Source organism: Alligator mississippiensis, chromosome 5 (genome assembly GCF_030867095.1).
Source record: "Alligator mississippiensis isolate rAllMis1 chromosome 5, rAllMis1, whole genome shotgun sequence".
Taxonomy (NCBI): Eukaryota; Metazoa; Chordata; order Crocodylia; family Alligatoridae; genus Alligator; species Alligator mississippiensis.
This window is the reverse complement of record NC_081828.1, coordinates 36,203,788-36,221,676: the sequence shown is the minus strand read 5'-3', so window position 1 is coordinate 36,221,676 and position 17,889 is coordinate 36,203,788. Positions and strand designations below refer to the sequence as shown.

The following is a 17,889-nucleotide window of genomic DNA, read 5'->3' as shown; positions in this document are numbered from 1 at the left end:
ATAATTATCCCAGAGCAGGACTGGCATCGACCAACACTTCGTGACACTTCCACCTGGCGATATCGGCCAATCCCAACTAAGGATTCTCTGAAACAGTCCCTTACTAACCTTCTGCAGCGACTCGAGTGACGAGGCTGTATTAAGACCGTAACAGCCAGCACCTACCTATCATCAGGATGGGAAGCGGTGAAACCTGGGAAGCCTAATGAAGCCCGGTTGGTTGTAGACTATCGAGAAGTCAATAGAAGATGCCAAGTACTTCAACAACCTAATCTGTCTACTCTGCCACAATGTATGTTTGAGATGGCACAGTTCCAGCAAAGTCCGTGGGTCGGAGTTACGTTAGATCTAAAAAATATGTTCTTTTCTATCCCAATAACTGACCTGGAAGGAATATTGAATATGTGTATTGATGGCATCATGTACAGGTGGACAGTTTGTCTGAAAGGATATTGCAACGCTCCATCATTAGCCACTGGTGCCATGAATAACACCCTGAAGAATTTTCGAGCCTTGCACTCTCTTCCCCCAGAAAAAGAATTAAAAATTTGGAGTTATGTGTATGATATTGCCATCATGGGTCGCGATAGCTCTGTAGTTGCCAGTGTAGTAGACCAACTAGTTGCTCACCTTCAAAGTGAGGGATGGACCATCAACGAGGAAAAGTCAAGCCTACATCCCGTAGATGACATTACATTCCTTGGCACTCGATACATCGGTTCCATTCGCCACGGAGTCTCGCATGAGGGTCCTAACATCGATCCGCTAAAAACGTTCCACCCTGTCACTAAGAGGCATTTTCAACAGCTTTTGGGTCATTTAAATTGGTATCGACATTATATTGGACCTAGTGATCTGGCACTCCTCACTAAATTACAGCGACAGATTCGCGACAAGTCCCGAAAGTCCACGCCTTGGACGGAAAAGGATCAGCAGAATCTGCTTCGCCTGCTAACCACGGTTAAAGGTACACAACTCCATGCCATCGATCTGGGTGAGTCACTAACCGTAACCCTTGGATTCACCACCAACCACGTGTGGGCTGTCGTGCACAACCCCCGCGTTGAGTTAGTATACATGGCCCATAAGACGCTCCAAGCGGCGCAACATTGATATGGAGCTATGGGAAAGATTCTCCTAGCTGAACAACTGGTGGAGCCGTTAGCAAGGGGGCATGGGACGCTACGCGCTCCTGGTGCCACATTGTTACCCTTGCTGGACGCGGGAAGAATCGACCCACATTTTCAAGGGGAGTCTAAGACCTGGAATACGCTAGTACTAACCCACCATTATAATTGGCATTGTTGGAGGTTGGAGGACATGGTACCTGATCCAAGCCCAGAAGATGAGGAAAAGGTTCCTACGCTGTATGGAACTTCTGCCCCAGCGTGGATGGCCTCGGACAGAACCTCCCGACATGAAGGAGCCTATGGGTACTACTGTAGAGCTTGTCATGATAAGGAAATTTTCCAAGCCAACCCAGATGATAATTCGTCCCAAAAATGTGAATTATTAGGATTCCTGAAGGTACTGGAATATTGTTAGATGTATCATAACGATACACTCCCAGTTCTGATCATCGCAATTGATTCGCAGTATATCTACAAAATTCTTACGGGTATAGCTTTTCCCACCGAGAACTTGGATGATTGGCGAGACATCTGGAGGACGTTAACTAGATTTGTACGCCTTCCGTTGATTAGGCATACTAAGTCCCATCGTCCAGATACTGATCCAGTGCATGAGGTAATTGATAAGCTCTTGGAGGATCCACTCCAGACCGACATAGCTTTGCCTGTCACATCTACCACTGATCCTGAAGCAAATCCATTCCTCGCGTGGCTTCATGAAAATTGAGGTCACCCGGGACCACGGGCTTGTCATCAAAGTTGGTGCTGAACCATTACAGAGCCGGCCTCATATGGAGCCAGGCGGGATTGGGAAAAGGTAGCTCAGGCTTGTGAAACATGTGCTAAAGAGAAGTGTCATAAAACCAAGCATCAGATCGGAGCTTTCGATTCTTCGCATTTTCCGGCAGGAAAAGTTTGGCAGGTGGACCTGCTGGGACCCCTCCCAGGGTCTAAACCGCCAAATAAAGGACTAGTTGTGGTTGATTTGGGGACCAGACAGTTGCAGGTTATTCCCTTGCAAAAAAGCAATGCCACTGCTGTTATTGCTGCCTTAACTGCTGTATTTGCCACCTGGCACCCCCCTCATGAAATTCAGTCTGATGGAGGACCTCCGTTTAACTCTAATGCTTTGGATAAATTTGCTCGTCTTCATAATGTGGCATGGCATCTTCATCTGCCGTACCATCCGCAGTCCAACGGCGTTGTGGAGAGACACATAGGTCTATACAAGGAGCAGCTTCGCCTTAGAGGAGGAGGGACGGTTAAAAATTGGACTAAATTTAATCACGATGTCCTTATTTCACTTAACACTGCTAAGCCGTTATGGGACGAAGCTAATGTCCAGAAACCCCCACCTTGGGAGCCCAAGTTCCAACCTGACGAGTTAATGTGGATTTCAATACCTCACCCTCATCAGTCTCATCCACAAGTTCACAAAGGGACAGTTCAACGGCCGGGACAATATCCCAATACCTATTCTGTCCAACTGGAAGAGAAGCCTGATTGTCCCTCTATTATTGTTCATCACAACTGGCTGACTTGCCGTTCCGACGTTCACCCAGTATCCTTACAGTAAAACCAATTATGATTCTTTCTCGTTGTGTTTTGTCTTGTTATTCTGTTTTTTTCACAGGTTTGACCCCAGCAAAAGCGGTAATCCACAACCACCTGATTATGAGACCAAACTGCAGTCCATTCAAAGCCAAAGAGTGATGGTTGCGAGGGAGGCACTGAGACGGCAAAGAACCCATCTGCTCAGGACTTGTTATGGCACTATTTTCATTTGTTAAGTGTTTACTGACATTGTCTGTTATAGGAGAAGACGGACTGAAGCGGCTGTTCTCCAGTCAGACGATGATCAACAGTTGTTGTTATGTGTTCAAAGTTATTTGTTTATGTATTTATATATATATATTGGTTGTGAAGGCTTTGCCAAGTCAGTGAATCCTCTAACAAAGATGCCTTATAATGTGCTCATGTGTCGAAAGTTCCAGTTGTGCCGTCGGCAAGGGGGCATGTCACGACCCAGTGAGTTTGGTGCCTCGGCACTATGGAATTTTCTTGACACACGAGAGCCTCTTGCACAGCGAGGGTTTTGCTGCATAGAGAACCCGCGTGCAGGAGAGAGTTCCCGCCAATTTGCTAGCTGTCTTTGCAGGATGCATTTTCTCTTTGCAGCACAGAAATGCACGGTGCAAAGAGTTCCCGCCATTCGGATGTAAATTCGTGCCCCGTAATTGGCTAGTGCTAAATTATTCACACGTGGTGGCCGGTAATTGGCTTGCTGGCCATTTAAAAACTAGCACGACTTCCGCCCAAGTCGAAGAGCTTTGAGCACGCTGCAGAGTGCCTCTTAGAGATCTGACTTGGGGCTAGCTGATCGATAGACTGATCACCTATCGATCCCTCTTCCCATCGCCGAACGCAGTCCCAGACGTACCCTTTTCCCGCCTGCTTGAATTACGGATGGATTTACTGGCATTGGCCTCGCCAGCTGGAGCAACTCACATTGTTGTCCAGACGACCGAACCATTTCCGTCGCAGCCACCCGTGACGTAACTAAAGTTTTTTTACAACCATTAAACCTCGTCTGCCTCTCCATTCACCAGCCCACCCTGACGAACTGGTAAATTCTGAATCACCTCGAGTCGGCTCAGACCGGCCGAGACATGAACTAGGCAAACTTTCAATTCATTTATCAGAATGGTTTTAGTTTCTGTTTTATGAAGTGATGAAATAATACTGTATTTACTCAGATATAAGATAACTCAAATATAAGATAAATTTGTTATAATTTTCAAAGTACAGAGTGGAGGTTTCCCTTAAATATGTCCCTCTTCCACTGCTACAGCAGGGAAAATAAATCTGGAGAGATCAGGTAGCCCCCTTGCCTTCTGCCCCTACCCCCCAACTTCCTCCTCCTGCATTCCTTTCCCCTGCTCGTTACTGTCAGACCCTGCTCTCCCTGAGCACATGGAAGTTGGGAGCGAATTTGAAAACACTGAGCTTGAAATAAACATGTGCAAATTATTACAGGTAGAATTAGTTCATTCAGAATGGATGTATTTCACCTTTTTTTTACTTTTTTTTTAAACTGCTGCAAGCTTTAGCATAGGTATTTCATAAAAAAGCACTTTTGAGCAGCACTTTTGTATCTACTTTGATATAGTACAAACTATGCATGATATTAATGCCAAGCCAAAAGCTTGTGATTTACCATATAGTTAATTGGGCGGGTCCTAACAGAGTCACAGCATTTCAAGCCACGGTAACCCCACAGCTTAGCACTGCTCAGTATGTGTGTGTGTGTGTGCTCCAGATACCAGCCACAAGGGATCCATGAGCTTTTTAGCCCCCACCACTCATGACTGCAACTGGGTGTTCTTGTCACAAGTCCTGGGATCCTCCAAAAGTATATATGAAGATAAAGTGCAGGGCAATCTGGTGCTGCTTCACTTCATGGAAGGGTGGGCCATACCAATCATATACAACAGGTTGAGAGAGGGGCAACAGAGGGATGATCTGGGGCCCCATTTGGTGATTTTTGCTAGATATATACAGCTGGTGAAGAAAGAGGAATAATTGGAAATAGGAAAGAAAGGTGCAGCTCAACTCTGGGAGTGAAGACGAAGTAAAAATGTATTCAGTGAAGTGGTTCACCATGACTTGAAAAAGAGTTGGCACTGAAGGGACTACACTCAGTGGGAACTACCGTATGTCTTATGTAGATGGGCTCCACTAATTTATTCTTGTGGTAGGTTCCCATCAGCATTTTGGCCGACACCAAGCATTTTTGGCACCAAGGGGAGGGTATTAGGGCTCACTTTGGTTTGGCCTGGTATGTCCAGGCCTGGTGCCAGTTCTCTTGTAGGGGAGCAACTGCCCATTTTTTTCCCCAAGGGCCACACATACACACAAAAAAAAGATTTCCATCAGCATGTTTGCCCCATATGGGCCATATACTTTATAGTTATGTTCAATGTTGGCTGCATTTAATCGTCTTCATAGTTGGTTTCCATTACTGAACACCTGCTGCTTTTGGCAGCAGTTCAATGATAGGCAGTGTATTTAATGAGGTTTTCTTGTATGCAGATGTAAGACGAGGAGCTTTTTCCCATGCTGATTGGGAAACCTTGTCTTGTATTTGAGTACATACAGTAGTACTTACAACAGTATTGAGAAAACTTGTTAGCAACAAAAGAGCTTAAGGGAAAAAGAGGGAAAATCAGTATATGCCCATTGGTACTGTACTAAATCTTTGTTTTCCCTTTTCTTCAATCTATGCATGCTTGCTAATGCAAAGGAAAATTGGTTCATCGATAGGCTTTTTATCAGGATGACTCGTATTCTATTTCATTTCTATTTAAATATGTGAAAATCTTCTTTGTACAGGCAAAAACATTGCATCAGATTTGTACAATATGTATTTAATGAAAAGTCCTCAACAGCTGGAAGTTGTTTCAGAACCTTTTTTTCATTTGTTCTAGTACATCTGAAATCCCCCAGTTCCGACTGCCATATGATGTAGTGAATTTCGAAGTTGAGCTTATGAAGGACCTTGGAGTGAAGGTAATGAAAAATATAACCTGCCTATGTATAGCTCAAAGAAAAAGGAATGAGAGCTCTGCCAGAGACTAACAGGAAAATGTCATGCACATTAGTAAAGAACAATTAAAAGCCACACTAGGCAGAAACAGGAAGATGCTTTCTCTTGCTCAGGGCATTTGTCTGTCTGCTGTCTGAATGCCACTAGTTTGGAAAAGGGCAATCAATAGTTCTCATCTGGCATGCCTGCATGTGATTAATTGTCTGTAAGAAACAAATTCCTAAATTGCTTTAGGGGTTCAATGTAGCCATTCGAATGATTTGATTTCTTTAATCAAGCTTTTTTCATGCAAGTTTGGTACTACTTAAAACATTCGTATTTGACACTGCCCTCCTCCCTCCTAGTTTTTCCTTAATGGTTTGTAATACAATCTTAAACTGAAGTTTATTTTACTTATCACATGCATCAAATTAGCAGTGTGTTAATGTGATCATCTCTTATAAACAATAACAGTAATTCAACATCTTGAAAAGCCATAGCATTGCATTAGCTGTATTTCATTAAACAAACAACAACTTCTTGTTTACTTTATAGGTAATGGACATGCTGCTCTATTGTTCATTCAGGGCTTGCTCTGGAAATCTAGTTAGTATGTGTAACTTCTGCACAGTTAAATAGAAGTTACATGTAATGGAACACATTTCCAGATTAAACCTTTAAAAAGAAGAGTAGATAATGATACATTTGTACCTGTTTCAGGTCATAATGCTTCAGATTTTACACATACAAGCAATCTTTACTTGTTGTCTCTTATCTTGGTCCATTGGGCAGCAAGCCAGGAGTCATGACACCTAGGGTGAGAGCTCCATATCTCCTCATCCCATTTATGCTTGATAAAGGGATTGGGGTGGTATAAAGAGCTTTTGGCTAAGTGCAGACAGTCAAAAAGCCCGAGGCTGAATTGATTTAATCTTCACAGGTTAGTCTGAGATGCACAGACTGAACCAATTAGCAAGTGAACAGACATTCACTTTTGATAGGCCAGAAGCTGGGTAGTGCTAGAGCATGGCTACCTGCTTGGCTGGAGCAGACAGCTTGAGCCAAGACTAGCCCACCAATGCTGTGAGGTGAGGTGTGTGGGGAGGTGCAAGGCATCCTGGGATGCTGGACAACTATGAGTTGACTTGAATCTGGAGGGGATCTGGGACAGAAGTTCAATAAACTAAATCAGTTAAGTCTAATACTACATCCATCCAGGTTTATCTTAAACTGGTTTCGGCCACTTTGAAAGCAGTTTATGTGCACTGAACTTCTGTTGTGTTACAAATTTGAACCAGTTTCCAATCATTTATACCAGTTTATGTGTAACTTCTCTCCCAAGCCTAGAAGCCCTGAAGCAGCCAAATGAAGATTATCCTTCTTCAGAAACTGTGGATAGCAACTACAAGCTTTCTTTTTGACAATTACCAGCCCTTGCATTAGGGCGTTGGGGGGGGGGGGGAGGGGACTCAAGAGAGGAAACAGGATATATTAGGGATGGAGCTACAGGGTGTTGTACTACAAAGGTTTTGGACATTGCCACTACTAGTAAAATAAGCAACTGGAGATGGTCTGCATAGTTTAGGCCAGTCCCCAAAGCTTTGTGTTGTGCCAGGGGGTACAGAACAGCCCAGGTTTCAAGAGACACACGTGTAACTTAAACCAAGGTAGCAAGCTCCTTAAGTACCCTGGGTAGAGGTGTGGGGTGGGATTATGCTGATCACTGGAAAGTGGTTGGGAGGGAGGGGTGCATAGAAAAAGCAGAATCTTGTCTGCCCAGACTTTCTGAACTCCAGTGGCAGCTGCAGCTGCTGTTGCTGCTGCTGTAGTAGTATAGGCTCAGGTTCAGGCTTCCTTTACAGTGCCTGCAGCAACCTGGGAGCTGCCCCTGGTGCCCTATTCACTACCAGACACAGGGCTGTATATGCCTGACTCTTATACCTGGGCAGTGCAAAGCTGTGCCTCTTGTGGCAAAGCTTCCCTGCTGTGGTAGACATGCCCATTCTGGTGCCCTTTCTAAGTCAGCTATTTGGGCTAGTGCTCTGCTTGTTCCCTCCCCACATTATGCTCCTGGCTTAAATCAAGTATAGCCACTCTCTCATGCTAGGCTGGGGGGTCTGTGCAGCACAGAATCTCACTCTAGATTGTATTTGAAACTCTGCCAGTGATTTGCTATGAATCCTTTGGTAAGCTCCTTAACTGAATTCTGTGTGTTTTTAAATGGGAATATTTATCTACCTTTGCATAAAACATTTTAAAATGAGGACAAGTGAATAGTAATGTATTCATGCTATGCATTGTTTGTTTATGCAAGCAATTCTATTTACATTAGGAAGAATTATTCAGATAAATAATCACTATGAAATTGCACTTTAGGAATATTATGAATCTTAAGAAAAAATAGTATTTATGTTTCAATTTTCATCATTTACACAACAGAATAACAAACTATGATAACTTATTGCCTATAAGTTGTAGCCAGTGAGCACATGCTTATGTTTTGAAAAAGTATATAACCAGATTTAGGTGTTGATAATATATTTTATATTTCATTTATAAATTAAGAAAATAAGAAAACAAGCCTTTAAATACAGTATAGCTTTTTTTTCTCCCTTTCTCCCTTTTTATGTTTTCAGAAGTATCTAAGTGGGAATACATATAAATTCAATAAAAATGCAAAAGGTTCAGTATAAGAAGGGTAAATATTGTCTTCATTCAGCATAACATGTAGTCCATGCACCCTGCTGTTTGGGTTTTTTAATTTTTGTTTAGCTTTTTCTTTCCTTAAACAAGTACACAAATGACCCAGGAAAGATGGGGAAAATATTCAGTTACAAAATATAAGTTTGGAAGATAAAAACAGAGCTGTTCTAAGTATACAAATTAAGTATAAATGTAAGGTGCCAAAAGACACTGGGTTAGCCATCATACACACTTCAGCCATTCAGTAGCCAGCATTGCTACAGGTAACATTAGCTCCAACTCTGTTTTGGTGCACAGGCTTGAGCCTAGGAGAACTTCCTAAATATGAGAGGAACAGATAGTTGGTAGCTGTGTGATAACCCCACAATACTGCAACTACACAAGGAGGGCATCCTTTTCCTGAATCTCCAGGTGCTGTGGTTTGCCTCTTCCCACCCTACCCCAGATCTGAAATGGTTGACTTGCAGTAGAAATGATGCAGCAGTACCAACTTGTATGGGGAGGAAGGTGATTCTTAAGAGATGGAGAAGATTGTACTTGTTCTGCTCGTCACAATGTGACAGCATCAGCTGTGGATGTGGTCAGTTACGTGGTCCAGTTTGGTCTCCTGTTGATGAGTCAGTGGTTAGGTGCCTCCACTTGGGCTTGGTGAGGTTGCAGCTAGAATACTGCATCCAGTTTTGGGCCCCACAATTCAAAAAGGATGTGGAGAAGCTTGAGAGAGTCCAGAGAAGAGCCACACACATGATCAGAGATCAGGAAAACAGACCTTACGATGACAGGCTGAGAGCTATGGGGCTCTTTAGCCTGGAAAAGCGCAGGCTCAGGGGTGATCTGATGGCCACCTATACATTTATTAGGGGTGACCACCAGTACCTGGGGGAACGTTTGCTCACCAGAGTGCCCCAAGGGATGATGAGGTCGAATGGTTATAAACTACTGCAAGACCGTTTCAGGCTGGACATAAGGAAGAATTTCTTTACTGTCCGAGCCCCCAAGGTCTGGAACAGCCTGCCATCGGAGTGGTTCAAGCACCTACTTTGAACACCTTCAAGAAAAAATTGGATGCTTATCTTGCTGGGATCCTATGACCCCAGCTGATTTCCTGCCTTTGGGAGGGGGGCTGGACTGGATGATCTTCCGAGGTCCCTTCCAGCCCTAATGTCTATGAATCTATGAATCTAGATAACTGTGAAAGTGGCCATTTTGGTATCACTTGGACTTTATCAAGGTGGTTCTTTGCTGCAGTATGATACCTGATGTAGGTGATGCAGTATTCTCCAATACTGCATCACTTACATCCCAAAGTTCTTGTTAGTCCCCAGCATTGCAAATGTAAGGATAACAATAAAAGTGATAGAAAAAATAATCAGGAAGAAACAGGCACTCATTTACAGTTGCTTTTTTTTGCTGACCGTGCAAAATTATTTATCAAGGGCCAGGTTTACTTTCTAACCCAACTTGCTACAGGGAAAGATTCTGATCTGAACCAAAGGTTTTAAAATGAACCAAACATGAAGACTCCAGCATTTAGATTCATACCATTCAGTGAAACAAAGCTTAAAAAGTAGAGAGACCTAATCTGAAAATGGGGCAAAAGCATAAGAATAGGGAAACACAGTATGAAATGCCTGCCCACATTTTGAAACTATAGACTGCCCTGAATACAAAAGCTAAGCCTGAAAAAGAACTGTGCAAGTTGGAGGCAGCTAAAATGATTGCTAAGTGTGAACGGGCATCTGTGCTCTTGTTGACAGAGCCAGCCTGTGGCTCCTCTAATAAAATCTGTTTTATTTTTTTCCCTTGTGTCTTCATGTTATCTGTAGAACCTCTGGCTGCTGTTTTGAAATGCCTACTTTTAGCTTGTATTATATGCCATTCTTTATGAGCTCTGCCCCCTAGTTCTCATCTAGCAAGTACAGAGATGGGGGCAAACTCCTGTTTTACCTAGTGGATGACTAAAGTGCAGCTTGTGACCAACTCTGTTACTTGACTGAAGTATAGGAGTCGTTCTGTTGCCACCTCTGAACATGGAGGTACCCCTCATTATAGGAATAGGATTGTCCCCTGGAGGAGCATAGACATCACCTTACTCTTATCATGCGGGTACTTATGAGTGCTTGTACATGTGCAGGCTCTGACCTGCTATAATTACAGTGCGTTAGAGCAGACCCAATTAATAGAGTCTGCTGTAGAGTGCTAATTAGCATGCTCCAGCCAGTCTCCATTTCTCATGTATCAGCATCCCTGCACTCCAAAATGGCAGCAGGGTGCTTTAACTAAGGCTCATTTGATGTGCTTTAGTTAAAGTGCCCCCATCACCATTTTGAAGTGTGGGGATGCTCATGGGCCACTCTAATTAAAGTTCCCCCTGCTCCCCACCCCTGGAGCACATGTAAAAATGCCCTTGGTGCCCAGAGTGGATAATAGAATTACTTCTACATGTCAGCTGGGCAACTCAGAGTTGGTCACAAGCAGCACTTTGGGTGCCTATATATTTCCCCATATATTTCCTGTTGCATAATCCAGGCACTAGCTATTAGCCTTGTTGAGGGTATAACATAAAGCATTAATACCATCTCTTTGATATAGTGACTGGAACTGCATGCAGAAGCCTGGACACACTACCCATTAATACTGGTTTAAGATAGATAAACTTCTGTACACCTATATAAATTTCACCAGGAGTGGGAGTGAACAAACAACCAGCTATTCCAGAATAGTTGTTTGCAGTAGGTCGCAGTAGGTATTTAAGTGCCTCACCACTAGGCAGCACTGCACAGGTTCCCTAAAGCAAATGGCTATTTCAGGATGGAAGCAGACACAGAGCACTTACACCACTACATACATGTAGTTTTTCCCAGGGAAGCTCTTTGTCAGATTCAAGTAAATCATATTGATGTAAGGGCTTATGATGTGTGCACTTCTTATTGATACCAGTATAAGTATGTCGTGTCTCTAAATCCTAGTACAAATGGGGTCTGCCAAGGCACCTTATTTGTTTTATAATCTGAACCTCTATTAGCACTATCTAGTACAGTGCTTCTCATCCTTTTTAGATTCAAGGAAGCCCTTGGAAAATGTCAGCTCTTAGCTTTTACTCATATTTTTTGACTTTGGAAAAATAGTAGAGCAATTATTTGTTGCCAAGACCTAAGGAAGATCACAACAGGTCAGAATGTTTTGACACACTGGATTCCTGTGTGAAATCTCTAGGTTTGTTTTAGGAATCACATGTAGGTGCTTGCATACCTAAGTGCTAATATTTCATGGTGCTCTGTGGTACCCTTAAAAGGGTCTCCTGGCATTCTGGGGTGTTGTGGCCCCCTGGCTGAGAATCACCGATCTAGTACCATGTTTGCTTTTTGGTTTCTGTACTTTTGAGCAATGGTATGATTTTTTTTTCCCAATGATTTTTCCACAATAACCTTGAACACCTCTTCTCTGTCAGTGTGCTGGATGATTGTTCCATTTAGCACATATTCCCCAGACTAGTTTCTTGCTCTCAGATTAGGTTTCTTAAATCCTGACTTTCATATGGGGGATATTTCATTATGTAACCAGTATCAAATACAGCAATTTACTGACAATAAATAACTGTTTTTCAGCTTGGCAGTTCTATTGTGTTCTGTGCTCCCTGGACAGATTTTGTTTGTTTGTTGGCTTGGTGCTGCCTGCTGCAACTTATGTTCTGAACCTCAGCAGCTGCTGGCTGAGTCCAGGGTCAGAAGAAAACAGAAGTGCCTTGAAGTTACTTTTTGCATTCCTCCTGATGCATGCATGTAAAACAGAGCAAAGGGCCTGGCCCCTTAAGCCTAGCTTGAAAAAAAAGAGAGAGAATGTATCCTTTTTTGTTTTTGGATTAACTCCTCATTAGGAAACCATTTAAAATCTCAATGTGAGGTGCACAATGAAAATGCTAATGATTTGTAGATAATCAATTTTAAAGCATTTGATCTTGATATTTAATTTTAGATAATTTGTGGAAAAGGCCTTGCAGTAGATGGAATGACACTCAACACATTGAAGGAAGATGGTTACAAGGCAGTCTTTATTGGAATGGGTAGGAGGAACATCTTATCTCCTTCATATTGTTTTGCTTAAGCTAAGAATGATTATGTGGTAATAACTGGCCTCTATTTCTGTATTTTAATGAGATTATTTTAAATTGTTTCTATATAGAACAAATAATTATATTATGAAAATAAGTTTCTCTCTTCTACTAGATTAGCAACCTAAATAAGCATCTAGATTTTGAAAATGACTGAGCTTCTTCTGTAAGTTCCTATCAATCACTATGTAATCAGGAGGATCTCTTTAGTGCTTAGTAATTACATATACATGTAGCTCCTTGTTTAGTTGCTTCAGTATCAATTTAGGAGCTTAATTGTAGGCTTCTGTTTTTGAAATTCTTCTCTACTATGTACTAATTTACCTAAACACTGCATACATTGTATTCTGCATATGTATATATTAAATAATAAAACTAGGAAAAATAATCAGTGGGCTATTTTGAAGCCTTAAGTTTGAAGTTGTACACCCTTTGCAAGACGGATGTATATATTTAACAGAGAACTTAATGAGTGTGCAGTTTCTTCCCATGAGTTGGCTTTCCTGTACCTCAGAGATACAGTTGAAGGCAAAGCTTTCAATTGGCATCAACTCCTTGCTGATGGGGGAGCTCTGCAGTTACCTAGAGATTCTTTTATGCTTTTGTTCAGAGGGGTGGAGCAAAGACATACGTAACATTGCAGTCATTTTTTGTTTGTTTAAGGAGCTGTTTGCTTAAGTTAAACATAGATATGATACATCATTAAGTCCTACAATATTTTAGTTTTATTCATTTTATTTATTGTTTACTTAAATGGTTTAAAAGTGGATGCACTGAAAAAAGTAACTGGGAATAATTGCCATTCTCGCCTGAGGGATATGCAAGCTCAATTTTCAATTTTTGCAAACAACTTACTCTACCCACATAATTAGCAAGTGTATATGTAAGCTAGTGATACCATACTTGATTGCTTTTTTTCTTATAAGAAGCACGTAATATGCTTCAGAGATACCTCAATTAATTTATTTATGGGAACACAAAATAAGTTCACTTTGAATTATGCTCTCTCTCTCATACAAAACAAAAACAAACAAACAAACACCCCCATCTAATATTTAAATCATTATTGTTATCTGTTAAAAGTATATTAAAGCACAGCTGGACCCATCCTTAACATATGATAGGCACGTTGAACAGGCACTTGTCTGCAGTTGGTATGAGGCTTAATGCTCTTTATTGATCTAGACATTGCCTAAGTGAACATAATAGGAAACAAGTTGTCCAACTGTTCCTCCTTCCTATTATCGATTACAGAGATGTAATTCTTAGTACAGCGACAACTGTTGTTTACCATCTGGGTATTCAATATAATAAGCTTTTCAAGTTCATTTTCTTGTGTGATTATATAACAGACTACTGTGATTTATACAATCCTAAATCTACTCATTGTCAGAGATCTTCCATCTGTAGGAATTTCCGTAGGGTCAGATTTCTGTGTAACTGTATACAAGGCAATGCACCAGGTTATATTCTTTTTTCTTTTAATCAATCTGTCTCACTTCTAACTCTCTGCTTTATAAAATCCCACAAGTTAGGAGAGAAGTGCATAAATGAGCATTTGTTTTCTCAACACCTGACAGCTAGGACAAACTATCAGCTATTCTTAGAACAGCGGTGTTGTCAGCTACTGAAACATAAATTCTTTTAGAAGTTTGAAAGAACTTAATTTCATTTAAACATTTGAAAACTTACCAACGCATATTTTACCTATAGAATGATTGGATTTTAAGTAGTGTATATTTGAATTTACTCAATGACTCTGAATAAGGTTATCTTGGCATACAACATTTTTTAAATAAATACAATTAATTTAAAATAAATATATTGACAGTACTGTGTCACCTAAATACATGAAACCAAATGTTATTCTTGCTTCTATAGCCTGGGCAAATGAGCAGATGCAGAGTTCTAGTACAAATGAAGAGGTACTCTGAGGTGTGCCTCACATGTGGGCCACCTGTGAGCAGAATATATATAGGAAACAGAAGAGTAACATAGTGTAAACATTCCTTGTAGGGTGGTAAAAGATGCTATATACTCCCAACAATCCTTAGTAGAGGCAAGCTTGCACAAATGAAGGAATGAGTCCTTGTCAGTTCCACCATGCAAGCTTGTCGTACTTTTAGTGGAGTACTGCTTCGAATATCAACACTCTATATGGTTCCTGTACAGAGGTAAAGGAAGAGCAAGACAGAAGCGCTCCTATGGTGTGTGTGGATTAGCTCTATACAGCACAATGGAACATTGTTTTATGTGTTCAACTCCAGCTATTTGTAATGACCGAGCACTATTTCTGTTTGTTTCTGGTTTGTTAAATGAAAGCACATGTAGCTGGACATTGAACTGAATGATGGAAATTGCTTGAGCCAAATATGTTTTTAAAACTTGTAGGAATTAAAGTCAAACTGAGGCTCAGTCTTTTGATGGAGGAGAAAGGATCCATCACTGCATAGAATAAACTCAGGTTTTCCTAATGCTCCCTACTAGAGGAGTGGAAGTGAAAGAAGTTGGGTGGGTGAAAGCAGATGGAAGTTTTGGTGAGATGGAGAGCACAAAAGGTGAGATTTTACTCATAGTAGCGAAACCAGCAAACTTCATAGTTGCAGGACTGTTTAGCAGTTTTGTAGCATCCATATGGGGCCTCTATCCAAGTGGGCATCTCAGGATCAGTCCGAATGTTCGCCCGCCCACCTGTCCAGGGCAGTCCGCCCACCTGCCTTTGTTGTATCAAAAATTGTTTCTAGGCAGGAGGCTGCCCATTTAATTGCCCTGATGCTAAGGGCAACTACACGGCATGGAACCTCCCCTTATACCATGTACCAGGAACCTCCTCCATCCCCATAGTTACTACCCTGTGTGCGGGCCGGGAGCGAGCCGGGCCCGTCTTTGCGCATGCGGGCTGTGGCCAGCAGCCCGGGCACGCGGGGCCGGAGAAGACCGGGGGCGAGCTAGAATTAGTCATGGACGCGTAGTGGTTGATTTAAAGATTGTTTACTTACACCAAAGATGGTCGTGGTGTAGGCTGGACAGTTTTCCAGGCACAGCTCCGCTTAAATCCTCGTTTGAGGATTACGACAAGTTCGCTCTCTCCCACGGAATTGTTGAAGCTCCGTGGGTCCGTCTCTTTTTTGCGCAGGAAGGGATACGTCTAGGAATCTATCGGCGACGGGGAGAGCCCAGAGGCTGGTCAGGCCCCTGTTGCCTTTTAAGAAATGCATTGGGTCCGTAAGGATCCGCAGCGCTTAGAGATCTTCACACAGCATGAAGTCTCCTCCTCCTGATGTTCGTGGAGTCCTCCCTTGCGGGGGTTCTCCTCGGAGTTCTCCAACTTGGGCGGAAACCACTCAAGCTCTTTATACGGCTAGCAAGCCAATCGCTAGCCGCCACGTATGCATAATTTAATGTGAACCAATAATGTGGCTCGAATTTCAATACAAATGGCGGGAACTCTTTGCACCGAGCATTTCTTAGATGCAAAAAGAAATGCACCATGCAAAGAAAGCTACAAATTGGCAGGAAATTCTCCGTTGCACCGGGGTTCTCTTCTGCAGCAGAAAACTCCACTGTGCAAAGAAGCTGCAATTTAGTATGAAAATAATTTAGCAGTGCCGAAGCGCACACAAAACACAAAATCACAACTTTGGGTTGTGACACCCTGAACCTCCAGGCTGTTCTGGGAGCAGCAAGTCTCTTGCTGGGTGATGTTGTTCCTTTGGCCCCCTTCAGAAACTTCCAGCTCTGCTTTTGGGGCCTAGCCTCATATTCAGGCTTCCAGCCTCTCCATTAATCAGGTGGCCTCCTGCCTAACATGTGACTACTTCATTGGGTCTGCTCCCACCTGCAGGCTGCTTGGTGCCTGTTCAGACCCCTTAAAGTGGCAGGCCCAACCTGTGCTCTGCCATAGCATCACGGTGGGGGTGTACTTCATGTCTTAACACTATGAGTAAGCGTAAGGATTAAAAGATTGAATTTAGAGAAATCAATCAAAGTCTTTGCTGATTGCTGCTATGGCATTATATCACAAGGAGAGGTAGTTACTCAAGCCAACATCTTTTAAGCTATTTGGATGTGTATAGTATAAAACAAAAGACTTCAGTATGAGTGAACAATGAACAACACAGTTTTGGTGGTATATGCTGTTTCCAAAGAGTCATCACTTAACATATAGTCTGCTTCATTTTGTACCATCTTGATCTTCCAGATAAGATGTGGCCTTGTGCAGAGTGTGTTGTAGTACTCACAGGGGCCCTGAGGTGACAACAGAATGGTTTAACTTAGCGTAGTCTATATTCAAGAGAAGTTGTCACCAAATCTTGGAAATTTCAGCAATGTCCAACAGCAGATGGGGTTCCAGTACAGTGGTAAAAACAGAAGGTGTATGCAATCTGATCAAAGAGGAAGATTTTAGCCTTTCCATATAGCCTTCTTGCTTCCTTCAGTCTTCTATTACAACTTCCTCCAGACTGAATTTCAGACAACTAGCTCTTGTTTCTAGAGAAGAGCAAGCTGTTTACTTCCTTATTTCCTTTTGTCATTTCAGAACTCAAGCTGTCTGCCAGGCATTCATTTTTAACTCATACTGTTTCTAAAACACAAACCAATGGAAATGATCTGTAGGTAAATGTTCAGGGCTAGGTTTGCACACTGGCTTCTGGATTTATGCATAAAAGTTCCTATTTGCTAATGCAGACCTGATACTTGGACTCACAGTAAACTTTCCAGTGTTCATTCTGCATAATCATCTCTTTGCAGAAGTAGAATTTGTGATCAAGTTTACAAGCTTTGAAAAATGGCCATTACAAGATAAATATCAAAACAGTTACTGCCCTGTGTAAGCACCATGGAGACTCCTGATTGGGGGTGGGGGACTGGGGAGAGAGAAATCAATTATGACTACAAGTGACACAGATGATGCCTGCACAGTGACAGAATTGGGCAGGAAGAGGGCAGAGCATCTTCAATGTTTTGTTTATCTATTAGTTGATTTTTTTCTCTTAAAGGATTAAATACTTTAAGGAGAATATTTACAGCCAGAATTTTTCATTCTGTCTGTTGCTGTGATGTCCCAGCAAGTATGGTATCCTGGCCAATAGGGTATCCTTGTCTTTTAAACTTTTCCAGAAGTTTAGCTCAGTTATTTGTAGCCCAGGATTCAGTCTTTCATAGTTCATGGCCAACTACAGAGAGAAAATACCACACAGCTAACTTGTATGTTAATACTTGAATAAAGTTGAACAACCTAAGAACTGTAAATAGCTCAAATCTTCATTCAGATTTTCTCTGGACTACTCCTACATTAAAATCAACATTTTAGATGCTATGATCCACATATTGGATACATCCTACACACCACTATGCAC

The 17,889-nt window shown here is 42.0% G+C and overlaps 1 protein-coding gene across 4 annotated transcripts in view; it reads left to right on the top strand.

The window, feature by feature from the left end:
- The window catches only part of DPYD (dihydropyrimidine dehydrogenase), a 701,931-nt gene that overhangs the window by 230,153 nt on the left and 453,889 nt on the right, over window positions 1-17,889 (top strand). For all 4 annotated transcript variants that reach the window (XM_019479122.2, XM_006265262.4, XM_014599709.3 and 1 more), the window contains 2 exons: window positions 5,618-5,699; window positions 12,394-12,481. In XM_019479122.2, coding sequence (XP_019334667.1) covers window positions 5,618-5,699; window positions 12,394-12,481 — 170 coding nt within the window. The remainder of the gene's footprint in view (window positions 1-5,617; window positions 5,700-12,393; window positions 12,482-17,889) is intronic.